This window comes from Acanthochromis polyacanthus, chromosome 16, assembly GCF_021347895.1.
Source record: "Acanthochromis polyacanthus isolate Apoly-LR-REF ecotype Palm Island chromosome 16, KAUST_Apoly_ChrSc, whole genome shotgun sequence".
NCBI lineage: Eukaryota > Metazoa > Chordata > Actinopteri > Pomacentridae > Acanthochromis > Acanthochromis polyacanthus.
The window spans coordinates 17,847,556-17,866,885 of NC_067128.1; the positions used below are offsets into that span (position 1 = coordinate 17,847,556).

At 39.5% G+C, this 19,330-nt stretch overlaps 1 protein-coding gene across 1 annotated transcript in view; it reads right to left on the reverse strand.

The window, feature by feature from the left end:
* man1a1 (mannosidase, alpha, class 1A, member 1) overlaps window positions 1–19,330 on the reverse strand; it is a 164,207-nt gene that overhangs the window by 24,898 nt on the left and 119,979 nt on the right. Inside the window, exons 5-7 of the mRNA XM_022199238.2 lie at window positions 18,394–18,488; window positions 2,425–2,548; window positions 2,165–2,258 (exon numbers count right to left, since the gene is read on the reverse strand). Coding sequence (XP_022054930.1) covers window positions 2,165–2,258; window positions 2,425–2,548; window positions 18,394–18,488 — 313 coding nt within the window. The remainder of the gene's footprint in view (window positions 1–2,164; window positions 2,259–2,424; window positions 2,549–18,393; window positions 18,489–19,330) is intronic.

The window sequence follows — 19,330 nt, forward strand, 5'->3', positions numbered from 1 at the left end:
TCAATCCAAGCTGGAGACAGTGTAATGATTATAATAAAAGAACGATATGTGCACTCTGCTGGTTTTAGTCAGTGCAAATTACACATGGAGAACTATTTTCTCTAAAAGATCGGCATAAAGTGCACTGCAGTAATCTAGACAAGTTGTAATTTGCATGCATTAGTGTTTCACTGTCATCTTGAGTAAAAAAAAGGTCTCACCTTGGTGACATTCTTCAAGTGATAAATGCAAATTTTATTAATGTTTCTGATGTCAGACTCAAAGTTCAGGTAATTATTAACTCAAAGATTTCAGTGTTTGATTTTATTTTAATCACACACTGGCTCTTTGTTCTTTTCACCTTTATTCTGCAGATGAAACTATGAGTTAGCCCAAGGGTCAAGCCTTGAGGGACGCCAAGGGAGATGTTTATTGTCATAACCAGTGAACGACCAAAGAAGATCAGTGCAGTTTTTTTTCCTGTCAGTTAATAATAAAGAAGGTCTGGTGTGCTAAAAGCAGCTCCAAAAACACTGACATTTTGAATCAGCTTTAAAGAGAGTACTCAGCAAGTACAAAACAAATGGGAGCAGCACTAATCATGTGTTCAACATATGCAGGGGGATGATGCAAAAGCTCGGTGATACAAAGCTAATGGAAAACATGGCTGAGAGTGTGACTGTGCTTCTTTATGTAGGAGTGGGTTTTGTCAGGACAAGGGAGCACACAGGGTTAATGTCTGTGGTGGTTTGGACTATTCAAATTTTCAATAATTTGGGATACAATTATTCATTATCCCTGCATTATCTACACACCACTTAATCCTCATTAGGGTCGTGGGGGGTCTGGAGTCTATCCCAGCTGACTTGGGGTGAATGCAGGGCAGCCCCGGATACAAATATGTTCCTTGAATTTCCCCAAGTCCCACCCATCTATACATCTGTCTATCCATCTATCTAACAACTGACCAATTTCAAATTTTAAGTTCAGCTTTCTAACTACAGCATCTGGTGAGTCAACCACTAATGTCACTGTTTCTTTTCACAGGATGTAAATTTGCTGCTTCATCAGTATGCTAAAGTCACAGAATTCTGTCATTCAGCCCTATGTCACTTCTTCATCTCCACCACAGTGATTGCACTATTAAACATAAGACTAAATTTGAACTAACAGCAGCTTAAACTGCCCAAATAACAGCCCAGTTCATTCATGATTTTCCAAACACTAAAATGATGAGCAGGTCTAACCATAATCTCACTATTACTTTACCAATAGTAGAATAAAAACACCCCGACAGCTGTGATGGAGCTCCTGAGGACGGCCACTGTGCAATGCATGATTTAACTGCAGCAAATAACAGTGACTCTGTGTGACAGCTCCGCTCTCTGATATGAAGAAAAGAACACAGCGTCAGTTACCGTTTGAGCCTGACCGATCACATCACATGTCTGGATTATTTCACAGTTATAAGCAACTAACGGAGATACTGCTGTTCTTCCATGCGCATAAATATGGGCAACTCTGAGGATGCTCACATGGATGCAGCTGCTGTCTGATGCAGCAGGTATTTAATAAACTCAGAGGAAGACTCCTACAAACAGCTGGAAGTGACAAACTAAACTTCACCACCTGTTAATGTTTTGCCACAACCTGGATTAGACTTATTATCGGTAATTCTCATTTTTCTGGCCTGTTACAGACTCTGTCTCCATCACATTATAGTTTCTGTTCATGGGCTGCCTGCTCGACTTGTTGAGGTACCTGGGTGCCCTATAGTTACATTTTTATTGACCCTCCAGTTTGTAATAGATTTAAAAATGAAAGGCAAAGTGAGTCAGAAAGGTCTAAACTTATGAGTCTGAAATGTGGGCTATACACAACTCAAAGTACATCACATGTGTGTGGCTTTCTGGTAATGTGACTGCATGCAGTTCAGACATGTGCCATGTTGAAAGTGATACAGAAATGTTACTAGGTCTGATCTAGTAAGACTGTGACTTCTACAGAAAAGTGAGCAGGGTGTTTATTCAGAAATGGAGTCGATATGTTCAGTTGCCATCAGATTATTGTAATGAAGTGCATGTTTACCGTAGTAATGAATCAGACACTCAGGCAGTGCCATGATCCTGCCGCATAAAGGCAGGACAGAAACAAGAAGGAAGACGAAAGAGAGGTGAGGACTTACGCTGGCCCCACTGGCCACTGTTTGGGTTCAGGTAATTGGGGTACAGTCCCTGGGGTTTGTCCAGGCGATTCAGCACTTTACGGATGTTCATTACCTAAGGATAAAAGAAGCAGAATTCAAATACCACCTAAAGTATTATACTTATTAAAGCCATGTTCACTGTTAATGCACCACAGAGAAACTGTGAAAGAGGGAAATGCAAATTTAGGGCCAATATTAAGGTACAAAAAGCTATCTCTATATTTCTGTTTGTTTTTTACCTTCTGAGCAAATTCTGGGTTTCCAGAAAGTTTGCTGAGGTGCATAAACTCCAGATGTAGCGTTCCATACTCTGCCAGGATGCTGCTCCCGCCTGATGCCCATGGCCAGTTTCTGCCGATACCACTGTACAGAGACAGAAGCAGAAAGAGACAAGTTTTGATTAATATAAAATAAAAACAAAGACAGAGAATGTGCAGTACAACAGACTACCCGAACTCTTAAGCCACATGCAGAACCACCTTTACTTGTTTTAACTTGTGTACATTTTTTTTTTAAAATTCTTGTTTGGTTGGCATCAGCATGGAATTACAGTTAGAAAAGCCATTTGTCAGCACACTGTGAAACCTGCTTTTCTTGGCACTAAACTGACAGCTGAAAGAGGTGATAAATCTTCAGAAAGTCTGTTTTAGACTTTCTCTTAGACACTCAGCAGTCATACAGGGAGACTGCGAAAACATTCCTGTAATTTAGATGCTAATTTAAAAAGTCACCGAGACCCAACATCTTTTGCTTAGTGACATTTACAAGTAGATTCGTAAAAGACACGAAAACTTCAGTAAGTTAAGGACACTGAAACTACATGTGTTATATTTATGGACATGTTTGTATTTTTTCCACACACTTGAATTTGGCAGCACATTTTTCTTTTCTTTTTGGTATCTGTCAGTCAGTGAAAACACGCTGAAACCTGTCCTCTCCACTGACAGTCTGGTAGTGACGATGAAGGTGCGTCAGCTCTCAGACCACATGTGAGAGCAACCAGCCCTGGCATGCTTGACAAGGACAGAAGAGCTTGCAACAGTGTGTGCATGCTGGATCATTAGAGCCACTGACAGATCACTTCCAGGCCAAGGACTGATGACTCTGGTGGCGATGCCTCAAGTAACTACTCATGAATACATATGAACTATTCGCTACGCTGTGAAACACACACCAGGATGTCTGCACTACAACAACCACACGTGGACACGTGGACATCAGCTACATAAACACTCACAAAGAGAAAGCCGAAGCTGGGGAGACATCCAACAAATGAGAAAGAGGGGGAGGAGAAGGAGTGTGAACTGGGAGAAGGGCCATACATACCCACACATCGCTTTAAAGAGCTGGGTGAACATACTAATTATCCCCCCCTCTTCAACTCATCATGCTGCACAAGCCATAATTTGTTTCCCATTACACCATGGATTTAATCAAGTCAGCCAAACACAGAGAGGAACACGGGTGCATCAGCAGAGAGCAGAGAGATGGAGATCAGGGTCAGAAAACATAACTGGAGAGAAGAAAATCTCATCACTGCAGACTGATTAATTTGGGAGCTGTGTGCTGGTTAGCTTTAGAATGAACTTCAGACAAATATTTAATGTAGGCAGTGTCACACTGCTGACATGACGTATTGTCAAGTTAAATCTAAACTATACTATGTGTTAAAGTCTATTCCTTTATGTCCACAACACCCTCACTGCCGCCTCCATCTCCCCTCAGTCAACTGTAGACTTGATCTGTCTATCCATCTTTTTCGATCCTTATATAAACCCTCTGATGAACAGTAAATCCCTTCCCTCGGCTGGGCACGGTGGGTAGGCAACACACACCTTTTTAAGTCACTCCTGTCCACCCCAATCCCTCCCAAACCCTGCTGCAAGAAACACTAAATCCCTGTTAAGGAGAACAAAACAAAAGACAGCAGGGGAAGCTGCTGCGTAAACCAAAGAGACACAAACCAATGAAGTGCAGATGCAAAGAGTAATACTGGCGACAGATAGATGAGGGCGTGTTTGGAATATCATTAATCTTACAAAAGACTAATTTAACACCATTTGAGATGTATATTGCTGACTGGAACTTAATTAGAAAAGAAGACGTTTAAAAGACCAGAGCTATCAAAGGCACTACGCATATTTGCACACAGTTATGAAATAACTTGGGCGATATCAGACATTAAGAGAATTTACTTCAAGCAACAGTATGCGGCTCTTGAAAGAATAAATAACAAAATCTTCCTCTTCAAAGTGCAAGTTTTATTCATGACCACAAAACACACTCATTTTCAAATCAAAAGGATTTTTGCTGTTCTTCTAGCCATAACTTGAACTCCAACTTGAAATATGATTTCAGCTGTCATTTCAACTTTTCTAATCAAATGTTTGAAGTTAAATTTATTATACATACAATAAGTGCAACAGGTTTGAACGGCGTAGCTCGTCAACATTGAAAGACAGAAGAAGTACCACAAATAAGCAGTTTGGATCTACAATGAAGTTTAAAGGTAGCTGGTTTCAAATGAATTTAAAAAATGTCTGTTTAAATGTAACCTTCGGCACCCCAAAACACGTACGCAAGCGTGAAAGGCATTTTGTCTTAAAAAACAAAATGAAGAAATCCATATATTGACAATTCTTTTTAATTCTAGATTTCTGTCATTTTTGTAAAGTGAATAACAATAATAAAAAAGTTTTCTATTTTTGGGATTCATGGCAGTGAAACTGTAATACGGCACAGAAGACGTCCGAGTTCTTTCTGTTTCTAGACGTTGTTCTGTTTCCATAGAGCTGCAGGAATACATAAGCAGCTTCTCTGCATTTTTTGCTTCAGGTTCATTTTTACTCACCATGGGTTCATTTTCAAAGTGACCTCTCTAAATGCAATTATCTGTACACTGTACAAACAGCACCTAAGAGAAAGACAACAGCTGTTGCTACAAAACAGACGACAGCAGGAAGAGGTGGGTGAAGAAATCTGATGGACACAAACCAAGAAATGCGAGTCTGTTTCCTCTGCACGGCTGCTTAATTAATACGGTAAACCCAAAAGCAACTGTGGGTCAGAGAGCTGCCTCTGCTCCATTTTGGGCTAAATTTAACTGCTTCAATAGCTACTGAAGGACAAGTCTGGTGTTCTGATGGAAAGTCTTTATTGTTTCGGTCACCTTCTGTATTAGGCCTGGAAACTGGCATTCATTCATTTACAGTACAATAGAACTGTGTTAGTCCATCTGTGTCCACTGTTGTGTTTGACTACTGAGGCATATGTCCTGGTGGCCCAGTTTCCAGAGCTCTGTTAACACCAGCGGGCTCTACATCCCTTTTCTCACATGGGATGTAATGGGACTTATTGGCTCTAAGCTTTCAAACATATCTGGGTTAGGACCTCTTGAAGTACAGACTATACTGCAATATCATAAAAATACTGTACAAGCGGTTAAAGTTTTATTTTTATTTATTTAACCTTTATTTAATCAGGTAAGTTAGCAAAAATGAGCACTATCCTCAATTTCAATAATGACCTGACAAAGAGTTTTAGCTCTCCTTAATTTCTAGAAACTATCCCTCAATGACATCTACTGTACAATGACAACGGTTTTCTTGAGCCTTACTTTCAAAAGCCAGGAATATCACGGTTTATACCAAATTCTGGCCTTGTGAAAAGTTTCCTAAATCTAGTCACAACGGTGTCTCTTACTCTTTATCGTTGGATAAAAGGTTGTGCTGATGAGGCATCCTTTACAACCAAACAGTATTAGTGGAACGCAGCACACCGGAAAACATCCAGTAATTCTCTTCAAAAACCAGATTGAAAGTGGTGACCTCGAGCCAGAGGACTTTAAAGGGATCATGTCCTATTCCAATGCATCAAAGCTGATATTGAACTTTCGTTATAAGGCAAGAAAGCAGCCACCTCTGATAGAAGTGATTTGATGCAATTTGTTTGGCTACAGGAATCCTTTTTTACAGACTGTAGTTCATTTGCTTGGAACATATTTTATCCAGTTTTATATCTATTATCAGCCACACATCACATCAGGCCATGCAGAATTTAATTACAGTGGTCTTTTCCTTTGTCTTTGTTGTAAATATACCATAGTATTATAATATTATCCACTATTTTTTTGTTCCAGAGGATACTTAAGTGTAATAAACTTTTAAGGAAACAGTTGAAAAAGTTTAGTAAAATTGAAATTTAAGCCTCTATAATCCCATAACAGCTGGACAAAAGTTTGTCACACTCCTGGTTATGAAATCTGTGGACACATTTAAAAACAAACACAAACTTTGATTCTACATATGCCCTCTTTAAAAGCTATAATTACCTCAAAGGTGCGACGGCAGAATTTTTGTGCAATATAAGTTTGAGTTCATATTTAGTGTAACCCAACAAAAATGCATGCATGCATCCCTTAATAAGAGCACGTTGCAACATTTGCAAGACTGCTTTATTGTCATTTTTTTAGCTTGTTGTTTTTATACTTTGAAATCACGCAACTCTTCTCTATGCAGGAGGCAACAAGTCACCTGACAACACAATCTGCCAGTGGAATAATGAGAAATCATAGAGAGAAGAGTACGGTGGCCTCTACGCTGTGACCTGGCCACGTGATGGAGGAAGAAACATTTCCTGTATGTCCTGTAAGCACATCAACAACTGTGCGTTTACTGTGAAGTAGTTTACCATTTGATTCCATACAGTATACAACAGAAGTGAGTACACCACTGTGCAACATCACCTAAATGTCAAATGATTCAGAACTGTATTATCTTGCAGTCAGTGCTTTACTTCTGACTTGAACAACAGGGCATTTGTTCTCATGGAAAATGAAAATGTAACAGTGAGACTTACTATATTCAAAATACAAATCCTGCACGAGGCATGAAGTGCAACAAGAATCAGTATACCTTTCTTTATTGAAATTCAAATCCTTTATTCTTAAATGTTTTGTATGTCTATCTTTATTTTTGACGACAGACAATCTTCCTCGGCATGACCATAGAATGTGCTCCTGATATAAATACGGCTTCTTTTTATGTTCTTTAGCAGGTTTAATACAACGAAAATACCCCCACTGAACAAACAGTAAGCGGGGGTATTATTCGCCGGTAAAAGCGGACGGTATCACACTGTCTGAGCTGTCACAGAAAGTGATTGCCACTGATAACCCTTGAGACAACTCTGAAGCAGCTGCCTGCTAGATTGTGAAAGCAGCTCACTGTTTCTGGCATCACTACGGGAGGATGACCACTGCCTTTTTTTTATTTGGTCATTGATCTGCCTTTATGTTTTCACCAGTTCCTCGAGCAAATTATTTTCCATGTGGAGCCATGACGCAAACATGCAGATAGATTGAGTGTACAGGGCTAAAACTGAGAAAGTTGTGATGTCCACTATGTTCACATAGTTTCCTCTTTGTTGCTTTCATTTTATATGGTATTTCTCAGGATTTTGTTTTTGATTGTTCAGAGGACCACATACTGTTGTCAGCTGAGATATAATTCAATATTCAGCACCGAGGTACTTTTGAATCATTTGACATTTAAGTGATGTTGCACGGCGGTGTACTCTATTCTGTTGTAAATTGCATCCTTTAAGGCGGGTGTCAAACATATGGCCCTGTATGACTTTGGAAAGTAAAAATTACAGAGGTGAAAATGAATACTTCTTGTGAAAATATTTAAAGACACTGAACATTGTGCAATAAAATGTCAGTCAGCAGGTTCAGTATGACCCTATTGTTAATGCAGTGCTACAACTTTTATATATGTTTTGTACAAGGTGACACAAAAAAAGGAACTTATTAAACAATCCAATAAAACCAAGAGTGATGGAAGAAAAATATTTTATTCATAGTCATTGAAAACCTTAAAACATGGAAAATTTTCATTTTTATAAAAAATTCCTTCCAGTAGATGGCGTCCTCCTGTACGAATGCATTCTTGAAATCTGCTGTTGAGATTCCTCATTGACCGCTGCAACATCTCAGCTGGGATACTGTGAATTTCATCCTGAATTCTCTGTTTTAACTCATCCAGACTTCTTGGTCAAGTCGTGTACACTTTACTCTTGAGATAGCCCCAGGTAGATGTCAAGAATGCATTCGTACAGGAGGACGCCATCTACAGGAAGTAATTAAAAAAATAATGAAAATTCCATAATTGTTTCTTAAATGGCATGTTTTAGGGTTTCAATTACTATGAATAAAATATTTTTCTTCCATCACTCTTGGTTTTATTGGATTGTTAAAAAGTTCCCGTTTTTTTGTGTCACCCTGTATATAAATTTTCTACATTTCCAAGGCAGGGGGACAACTTAACCTTTTTCCTTAATAGTTCCTACTTTAGTTTGTGTGGTGTGATGTGTCAGGATTACTACACAGATGTGGAAATGAATGGGAATTTAAAATAGTTTATAGATCTTGACAAGTTGTAAAATGCCTTTGTAGACACTGTGACCTGTCTTTGTGATACACAAATGATAGACTGAGGCTTAATATTGTTGAAATGTCACTTATTTTGCTGAAGAAATTTCAGGTTGTTCATAATGTTTTGTTTTTTTTAAAAGGACAGTTCTTTAAAAGTGAACATTGTCAGAATTTACTTTAACGCACTAAAACAAAGGGAAAAATTAGGAGTTGTCGTTATTCATTGGATATTATGTTATGATGTTGATTGTCTGGCCCACTTCAGATCAAATTGGGCTGAATGTGGCCCCTGAACTGAAATGAGTTTGACACCCCTGCTTTAAGATAATAACAACATTTAGTTCACAACACTGTACACTCAGTTCAACCACGAAAAAACAAGTGCTCAAGGGGTCCATGCCACAGATATGATCCAAAGCCTCAACCCAGAAAAAAACTGGGTCATTACAGATTGATGCCGCTGTGATTTAAAATAGTTCTCATTTGGAGGATATATTGCAGTCCTCTTGGTGTCTTGCCCCCTCTTTTGGGGTATGTCCAATCTTCTTATCATTCAACCTTTTACACCCACAGCTATTTCCTGGCCAACTCTGAAACAACAAATCATAGCCTGCTAATTTTATACCCCCCAGTGCATTCTGCAGAGCCAACAACACTGATTTTAATTCCGTGGTGCCAAGCAGTAACCTGGAAAAACAGAAAAGGCATTCCATCTCCATAAATTAGCATGTCACACCGGGATGTGCCCTCTCGTGCTCCTCTAACACTATGTCAGGAAGCTCCTTCAATTCATTTGTACTCTGTGGTTGGACAAAGCCTGTACTTTGGTCCAGTTTTCCATTGTGTTCTCCCTTTCACTGTCCTCTGCCTCACCCATGCCGTAACCTCTGTGTTCCTTCTGATTTTCTTTGCTTTGTTATCTCTTTCTCTCTGTCTCGAAATGTATCGCACTTCTCCTCCCCGAGGCACCGGGAAAATGTGAACTGCGATAGATTCACAGTTAGCACCTTAATTAGAGGCCCTAAATCATGGCCACCTTCCACTGCCTTAGGTTACTACAGAGGAGTGCTGCACTGAGAATGACTGTGTGCATTCGTGCGGTGTGTTTTTCAACTAAAAAGAGAAATCTCTGTACACCCTGAATGCTCGCCTTTTCTTTGTTCTTAAAAAGTGCTTCAGGGCAGTAAGACTACCAAAACCACGACTGCGTGCCTGCTGAATGTACTTGTGTATTCAGAACTGCGGCCAGCGTAAAAACACTTAGATGGTTGCTCCATTTGTTCATCCACTAAGACCCCTAGACCCAGTCTTGACAATAACTTGAACTTAAAAATTAAGGCTGCAAAACTTGACTCAGACATATGTCTTCTTAATTGTCATTTTTTATTGCCATATACAACTTCGGAAATAATCAGTAGGCATCTGTGACCACAGTTTTCTGCCATCTGTTGGACTGACTTGTGTCTCAAAAACATGCATTAGTTCTGGATGATAAAGTATTTTCACATTCTAATCCTATCAGCCATCTGATGTTCTGTACACGACACTTTTCAAAGTCTGCTTTCTCATGATTTCCCTGTCAATACATGCTTATTTACATACAGAAAAGATCCTTTGAGAATTCTCGTGCCATTTGCTGCAGCCTTGCAGATGACGCTCAGCTCTACTCTTTACATTCTTGTTCACCATTAAGGTTCTTACTCCACTGCTGCACTCACAAGTAGGTTTAAATAAAAATACAAGTCAGCTGCTTTAAACGTTATTACGCCTTCACCAGTCTGTGCTAAGCAGAGAATTTCCTCACATGCACTGGATTAAAAAGTTCATTTTCCTATCACATCTAGACGAAAAGGCTCCATGACAGAGTGCCACTTCACAGGGTCACCAAGTGTGACAACTTCACTAGGCTGCGCTAATAGAGCCATTCTCCATGTAGACCTATTAATCAAACTCCAAGACCCCAAGAGCCCAGGATTGATTGCTTCAGTCTCAGCCTGCAGCTCAAGGAACAAATCTGCCCCAAACATTCTTTAAATACATTTTCCTCTGCGAGATAAGGAAACACAGTGGGTTCGAAAGTTTTGCAGCGTCATTAAGATGATGGCATTGCTTTTAGCAGCATTTTAGCTCGAAATCAGATATTTTGCATAGGTTACCTCATTTCATGATGGTGGAGAATGGTGAGAGAGCTTAGTGACTACCTAGTGTACTTCCTAAGTTGAAAAAAGACAGAAAGTGAGAAATAAACTGTATCTGTGTGAAGTCTTTTGTCAGCATGGCATTCGCAGCTGAAAATTCAAGCATGTTTCGAATGATTTATGGCCAATTAGACGCGTATATGCCAGTGTGTGGGATACAATCATCACCGTGATGTAGAGAGGAATGAGCAGCTAATTTCAGGGTGGAGCACAGATCCAGACACTTCGACAAAACCCAACACACACACACACACACGCATATACACACACAGTCACACAATGCCTCATCCCATTAAGGCCAGTCAGTATGCCATGCAGTGGGAGTGATTTGCAAGGGCTTTATCAGCCTGAATGTTAATAGAAGAGCTATGGGACATACTGGCCAAAGCAGATAACGACGGAGTAACTACTGCTTGTCTGTGTGTGTGTGTGTGTGTGTGTGTGTGTGTGTGTGTGTGTATGTGTCTGTGTGAAAAAGTGAGACAAAAACTGTCAGAGGAAATTGAGGAAGCAGTTAGTTGGTAAAATCCTGCTATACAGCAATCCTTGCTAAAGCACAGCAGCTTAATACTGTAGGGAGAAACACGTACACAACATACAGGCATTGTGTGTGTGTGTCAAGACAAGCAATCACATGCGACAGAAAATACGATTTTACTTCCACGTGGTTCAATGCTACAAGTATATGTCTGCCTTGTATTACAACTGGACATAAACACATTCTATACATGACGTGTGAAAATGTTCTGCTTTACTTTATTAATTCAAATAATGTTGTGATTTTGCCAACACTCTTTTGTTGTCTAGCTTACAATATCACTATTCATCATTATCCAATTACTGAAAGACAACTGTCATTACTGAAAGCCAGAGGGAGAAAATAAACAGCTCCAAGGCCTTCCTTAAAAAAATTAATCTCTGCAGCCCTTACTTTGCCAATATTGCATTGTTCCTAATTATCTGTTAATGCCTATTTTTCTATTTAATGCCAATATAGCACAAGCACATTGAAAAAGATTAACAATGTTCAGAACTTTGCCTAATCCCAGTCCTTTCATCTGAAACTAAAATGTCTTTTTACTGAATATACAGTTAATGACTGCTTTACCAAGAGATGTGTGCTTGTCCCTTATTTCTTTTCAGAAGTCAGTGATAAAACCTTTGAAAGAAAAATCTGTCATTAAGGAATAAAAGGAGAGAAAAAAAAACACATCAAAAGTTCTCTCTCTAAATGTGCTCCTTCAATAGGATAGTTCACCTAAAGCAATGTCTCAGAGATGTAGTTCTTAACTTATACTCTAATATTAAAAGCTAAAATAAGGGACAAACGTGGCTCTGTCCATCTGACTGCAGTGCCATCAGATTTGCTCTAATGGGGCCAGAGTCTGCGGCAGATCAAACGAACAAATCAATCGGATCTTAGCAGCATTTTCCACTCAGTTAGTGGCAATCAATGGGTTTATGCACAGGGAGGGAAAGGGAGAGAGTGAGTCAGAGAGAGAGGAAGAAAGTGAAAGAGTGGGAGATGTGTGAGCTCGGGGCCAGTCTATGATCCTTTACGAGGTGCTGTACCCTTGAGTTATTGGACCCCGCAAGTGGCCGAGCCGAGCCTGCTTCAAGTGTCTCTTGAAGATAAATCAGGTGGACATCAAGACAAGATTTCCCGCACTGATGAATAATTCCATAACATTTTCTTTGAACGTTTCACAACTAATTCAGAGTGCCTTCATGCTGGCGCAGGTTCCTTTATCCTACTTAGGAGCTTGTCATTCAAAGTATGATCTGACTGGTGATCACTTGAGCCCATCTCCTGAGATTAATCAGATTCTAGCATTTATTCCGCATGGAATTGCAACTTGGTTTGATTTAAAGATATTCCAGAGTTTCCCAGAACAGCCTCTGCTCCAAATAGAGAGCGTGTTTTTCTAAGCTGATTTAAGATGAAGAGGAAAATGAATTACAGAGTGAAGACAGTGGACACTAATTTCAGATTAATCTTTCAACTTGCACAGTGGGGTTTTCTGTATCATTATTCCTTTTGAGAATCCTTCCAGGTTTGAACATGTATTTCTGAATATCTCCAACATTACAACTTGCCAGTGTGAAGTGACAAGTAGCTTCAAAGTAGCCACTGTGTCCCCTCCGTCCAAGAGCTTGCTCAAAGGAAACGGTTTAGATTTGTTGGATTTTTCTAGAAATTTGTAATCTCGTCACCTTACCATGTGAGATGTCTTGGGATGACGTGTTGTGAACTGGTACTTTATTAGTAAATCTGATGTGCACTGAATTCTAGTGTTGACCAGTTGTAGTGCTTGAGCAGAGTCTAAGGTGTGTGGTTGTGCTTGACATTGCATATTTAGAAATACATCTTAAAATTTGCAACTCTGATACAAAGAGATTAGCTTTTAGGGGTTTAAGCAATGACTGTAGAGGGACTCAGAGTTCATTAATGCCTCTTAAAATGTTGTCTGACCTTCCTGCAGGGTGCAATGACTTCACTGCAGTCATCAGTGACGCTGTGCAGTCAGATGTGAAACAGGTCTGAGCATTTTCTCTGCAGATTGCAGTGAAACACTTCTTTTCAGCCTGGAGTTGAGCTACTCTTCATATGTCCATTAACTAGCCAAAAACAGATTTAGTAAGATGGCAATCAAATAGAACATCTGGTTTCTATAATAATCAAAAACAAGCACTTAATGAAAGAACCTTGTCCTTTCAGATGAAGGTAACATCACTTCAAAGCAAACAGACACTTTGCTGCTCTTGTTGCATAAGTTGGGGCCCATAATAATTTGTCTCGACAAATCAATAGTTCCAGTGCCGACAGTAGCTGAGACTCCTCCTGTCTAAGAGAACAGCGTTTATCTTGTTGTCTGAGATTAACACAGAGCGACCGAACAACCAGGGCTTAGTCAATGTAGAGGCACACTCAGTTTTAAACTGTGGCCTTATTTCGTGTGGCCCCTCTTGGGCTCTGTTGATAGCTGCAGGGTAGAGTAATGAAAAACTAGCAAGAAGGAATAAAGAGAACAAGGCCAGAGAGTGGAGTGGACCTTCAGTACCATGTCCTGAAAGAGAAGGAGATACTGGGTCACTCTCTGTAAGATGGATGAAGTAAGCAAGGACAGAGAGAGAATACAAGAGTGGGATGATAGGAAAAAAAGTTGGAAGGAGAATGAAGGAGCTGAGAGTAAAACAGAGAGAGGAGAATGACAGAGATGAAGGAGAGATGCTAATAGGGCATCATTTATAAGTATGTCAGTGTTTTACACATTTATCCTGCTTCGATCTGGATAAAGGTTACATAATGAATGTCTTGCACCTTCAAACTATCCTGTTTGAAGAGCACTTCAGATTTTTCTTCTTAACTATTCATGTATGAAATATTTTTCCCTTCTGTCATTATGTTTCTGTCTAACTTGTTTCTCCCAAAGGAACCGTATTCCAACTCTGACACTTAGTAAAGCGGTGAGCGTTTGTTTATCCCACAGATCATTCAGAACTGTCACTGGAAGTAAATAATTTCTGAACAATATACTGAGCAACATGCAACTGTTCACTGACAAGCAAGGAGCAGGTTATTAGCTTGTGCTCATGTAGAAGTCAAAATCCCCTAATATCCTCAAAATTAGCATTTTAATGAAAACAGGAGGTTGTGCGGAGTATAGTACTCGTTATGGGCGTGTTGTGTCGGTAGCCAGCTGTAAGCTGGAGGCACAGCCGGGAAGTCATTCCAGTAACAACAGCTGAAACCAATTAAATAAGCAGAATAAACACTTCAGTTTTATTTTCAAAAGTCAGAAAGAGGTCATATCACCAAAGATCCCCTGATATCCGTTGAAGTCTTAGTCTCTCTTCAGTTGGTGATTTAAACTAAGTGAAGTTGCATATTTGTATGTTTTTCCCCCTCCATTCATAATTGCCTAAATCCCAGCAGAACTGTAAAAACAGAAACAATGTCCAGATTTTTAAGATTTCAATGGTCGTTAAACAAATCGTGTGATGTGTTGTTCAGCTGGAAAAATGTACCAAATTTAAGCTTAAAACCAGAGAATTTAACCAGAATCACTTCATTCTACATGTCTCTTTAAACATTTGCCAAATATAAACTATTTGCCCCAGATTCTATAAAAAAAATAAAAATCCAGTGAATCCAGGAGTGAATCAGCTGCAGCCATAAATCGGATGATAAACTGTCCGGGACTATCCAGCTGAACTGATCTAGAGCTTTCTACAGCTGATGTGCAGAGTAGTGTCCAAATATTTAGTTTGTACAGGTTGTAAAAATGTAGCAGTGGCATATCTACAGCATGTAGAGTCACCACGTTTAAGCACCTGTGAGCATATGCAAATATGGTATATATGCTGATTTCAGGATTTTCAAATTTTGTAAAATCAATAATCAAGAATTCAACTTCTGTAGTTTATATTTCTGCTTTATTTTTCTTAACAATTCATGGTATGACTTTGTCTTTTACTTCTAGCCATGTTTGTGCTATGTCCATGGCAGTGCTGTGAAAAATGAGTCCGCGATGAGCAAAAATGGAACAGGAGCAAAACATTCTCAAAATCATTTAGGGTTAAGATTAAAAGAGCTTAGATGCAGTACCTAACTGTTGCGTCCTTCACAATGTGTAGCTCTATGAAGTCCCTGCCTCTCTCTTCGCCCAGCCCTCCCCATTCACTGCAGCTAGAGCACACCAGCTCAGCTTTGACTCTGCTCAAACTGTATATAGTTACTCTATACTACACAAGGACAAGACATTGTCATTCATGTTTTAACTGATTCTACAAAAGAACAATGATACAGAAAGTCACGTTTATAAGACTGGTTCCTTAGGTTTGTTAGGTATGAAAGTGTCTGAATCTGTGTTTTTGTCATTGATACACTGCAGGTTCAAGGTGGAAATAGTCTGTCATGACAGTGATTGTTATTCCACTCATGATGTGTCTTCAAGCTTATAAAAAAAAAAAAAACACCATGTGGACATGTTCACAAGGTAAAAAATGTGATTTTGGCTGGAGGGTATATCAAAATTGTTATGAAAGAATATTCTTTCAGTAATATCTGAGGTGGGTATGGGTATGTTTTAGATTTTATAAGTGTTCTGGTTCTTTTAATTTAATGTTGGCACAATTTCTGGCATATTATTAGAGCAAGAGAAGAAAAACAGATTTGGAAAACTAAAAGTTACATTGAAGATTTGGGAGCACTAATAGTATAACCTTGGATATTATGCTTCTTATGCCAAACTTGGTTATATCAGACATCTTGTTTGGCCTTTTGTGTATCGTCTTCGGCTATTTTCACGCCGATATTGCAAATGGTCTAAATGTTGGATCGACAGTGTAATTTCCAGGAATCAGTAGGCAGAGTCAGAAAGTACGCATTTCAACAAATGACACTCCAAAATCCTTTATGATGCTTTCTGTCAAATACGTGTATGTCACAAACAAGGAGAAAACTTTGAGAGAGAAACAGTAGCTTCCTGATCACAGGCGCTCACTGCGGTACTGTGTGTGTGTGTGTGTTACTGTAATTTGTGCAGGGGATTACGTGTGTGTTTGTGCTTCCAAGCTATCATAGCTCAGTCATGCAGGTAAAGTCATCATCAGCAGCAATCTGCTCAGGCCTCTAGGGGATCATGCATGTGTGCAGACCCACATGCATTGGAACGAACACGCACACGCACGCACACGCACGCGCGCGCACGCGCACGCGCACACACACACACACACACACACACACACACACACACACACACACACACACACACACACACACACACACACACACACACACACACACACACACACACACACACACACACACACACACACACACACACACACACTCTCCCTGGGGTGTTTGGGAGAAGGACAAGGGGGGTAGAGTCCATTCACCCATACAGACAGAAAGAAAATTAATTTGTTACAGCACGTTTATCGTCATGACAACCTGCCTTTTAATTAACAGCTGACAAACAGCAGCGTTGTGTATCTCACCGGGGAAAGAGAGAAAGAAAGAAAATAAAGGAAAAAGTACCGCTCCCTTTATCGTGTGTGATGGACAGAAGTACTGAAGCAAAACATGGGAGCAGATCTTGTATTTATATCATACATAATGAGAGCTGAAACTTTGGGTTAACTTATGTTAGAAAAGTCATGATTACATATGACAAAAGTAAGCACATTCTATTTGCTTTCACATTTCAAAACATTCTTTTGCACTGCAAGTGTGTTTTTCTAAATACATAACGTAGGTTCAGTTTTGGACTAAAACTGTTTTGGTAATCCGTGTGCAACATTGCCCTCATGGTTACATGAAACACAGATTCAGTTTTCAGCTTCTGAAATCTCTGTTTTGTTTTGCTATAAATTAAATATCATTGGTTTTTGAACTCGGTTTTAAAACTAATAATAATAAAGAAAAGATACTAGTTTGAAATGTAGGAGACTTAACTTTTCATAGACTGAGCTATTGATAAATATAAGGCATATCTACAGTATATATAATATTGTTCATCCACTACTGTTCAAAAGTTTGGAGTCACTTAGAAATGTCCTTATTTTTGAAAGAAAGACTTTTTTTCAATGAAGATAACAAACTAATCACAAATACAGTCTAGACATTGCTAATATGGTAAATGACTCTTCTAGCTGGAAAAAAGCTGATTTTTAATGGAATGTCTGCATAGGGGTACAGAGGAACATTTCCAGCAACCATCACTCCTGTGTTCTAATGCTACATTGTGTTAGCTAATGGTGCTGAAAGTTTAATTGATGATTAGAAAACCCTTGTGCAATTATGTCAGCACATGAATGAGTGTGAGTTTTCATGAAAAACATGAAATTGTCTGTGCGACCCCAGACTTTTGAATGGTAGTGTATATCCTGAAAACATTTACTTTGCATCTGCTTTGGGTTGCATAGCTGATTTTGTTTTTGGCTTCACTATATATTTGTCGACAACTAATCTAATTAAGGTCAATAAACGTTGTTGTGTTTGAACTGTACTATGGATAAACTCAAGAAGTATGTATCAGTCAGACTGCAACACATCCGTACTAGAAGCATGACAACAAAAGGATAAACAGGCTTCACATCTCTGTCCTAAACTGGTGTGTGTGTGTGTATGTGCTGTATGTGTGTCAGTGGTACCCAGGGGCAGCCACTTGACAGCGTGTCACAGTGTATTAATAAAGGCTGACTTTGGCCTCCGACCTTGTCAACGTGCTCAGGAACTTTGGGCTTGTCTTTTGAATGTAGTTTGGTTTCGGGCAGGAAGTCCTGGATGAAAAACCCAACAATTTCTGTCTGACAAGTCTGCTCTGTCATGTAAAACTAAAACTCCTCAGCTCAGTGTGCGAGAGCAGAATAGAGAGAGCTTGTGTTTGCCTGGCTCACACCGAGCCGCAGACCACAGAGCTCTTTAAAGTATCAAACCATCAAAACAGACCTGTAGCCTCGCGTACCACCAGAGTGGACTGCTGTGAGAGAAAGAGCAAGTGTGTGTGTGTGTGTGTGTGTGTGTGTGTGTGTGTGTGTGTGTGTGTGTGTGTGTGTGTGTGTCCTACCTCTTGAGGTTAAGCAGGGCCCAAGGTATGCCGGTGGGCGTTTTGAAGGCTGGCAGCAGCTTTTCACCCAACTCCACTGCCTTTCTACGGAACACCTGAGAAAGAAAGAAACAAAGAAAGAAAGAATCTTAATGCAAGAGGATTATACTCACATTACATCTTTAACTGGAACACTGAAAAGACACTTTAACATTCAACATTCCCCTCTCAGCAAAAACTTCAGAGGATGTAGAACCTGTAGCTCAGTCCTTCCCTACTTCCTTCCACTCTTTATCCTTTTATTCCAGGCTTTCCCTTTTTCCTGTCTTCTTCATTTTATCCTTGTAATCTTCTGCCAATATCTTTTCATGCCTGCCTCCCTGTTGCTTGCAGCTACGCGGATGTTTTTCATTTGACATTTAAACCAACTTCAACTGATTTAGTTGTTTGTAATGTCGCTGCACAGTATAAACATCTTAAAGCTACTTTAATGCAACAACTAAATGAATTTAGACCTAATTTACTAATGGAAATAAACAAGTCTGTGGGAATTAGCTTGCATCTAATTGAATATAACTAATTGCTCTTGTAGAAACTAAATGGGGCGGATGAATTGACTGTGCATCTGCAAACCATCTATCAAGGTTTCCTCTGGAATCATTGAAGGTATTCATGCAGCTTTATCAAAAATGACTTTCATAAGGAGGTTCTAAGACTCTCTCTCTTTTTGGGGCTAAAAAGGAAACACTGCCTAAAGAAAATTAACGAAATTTTGATGCTTTAATGATTCTCCGCTCATTAGAGTTAACAAAACTTTAGCTCAGACTTGAAAGCAAAAACATTTCCAAAACAGCAGTGAGTCAGCCCTCCATCCAGAGAAAGCCGGACTCACTAATGTTTGATCTTTTCTCATCCCTTTGGTATCTTTTAGAATGAGACATCACAGGCTGGGCTGGTA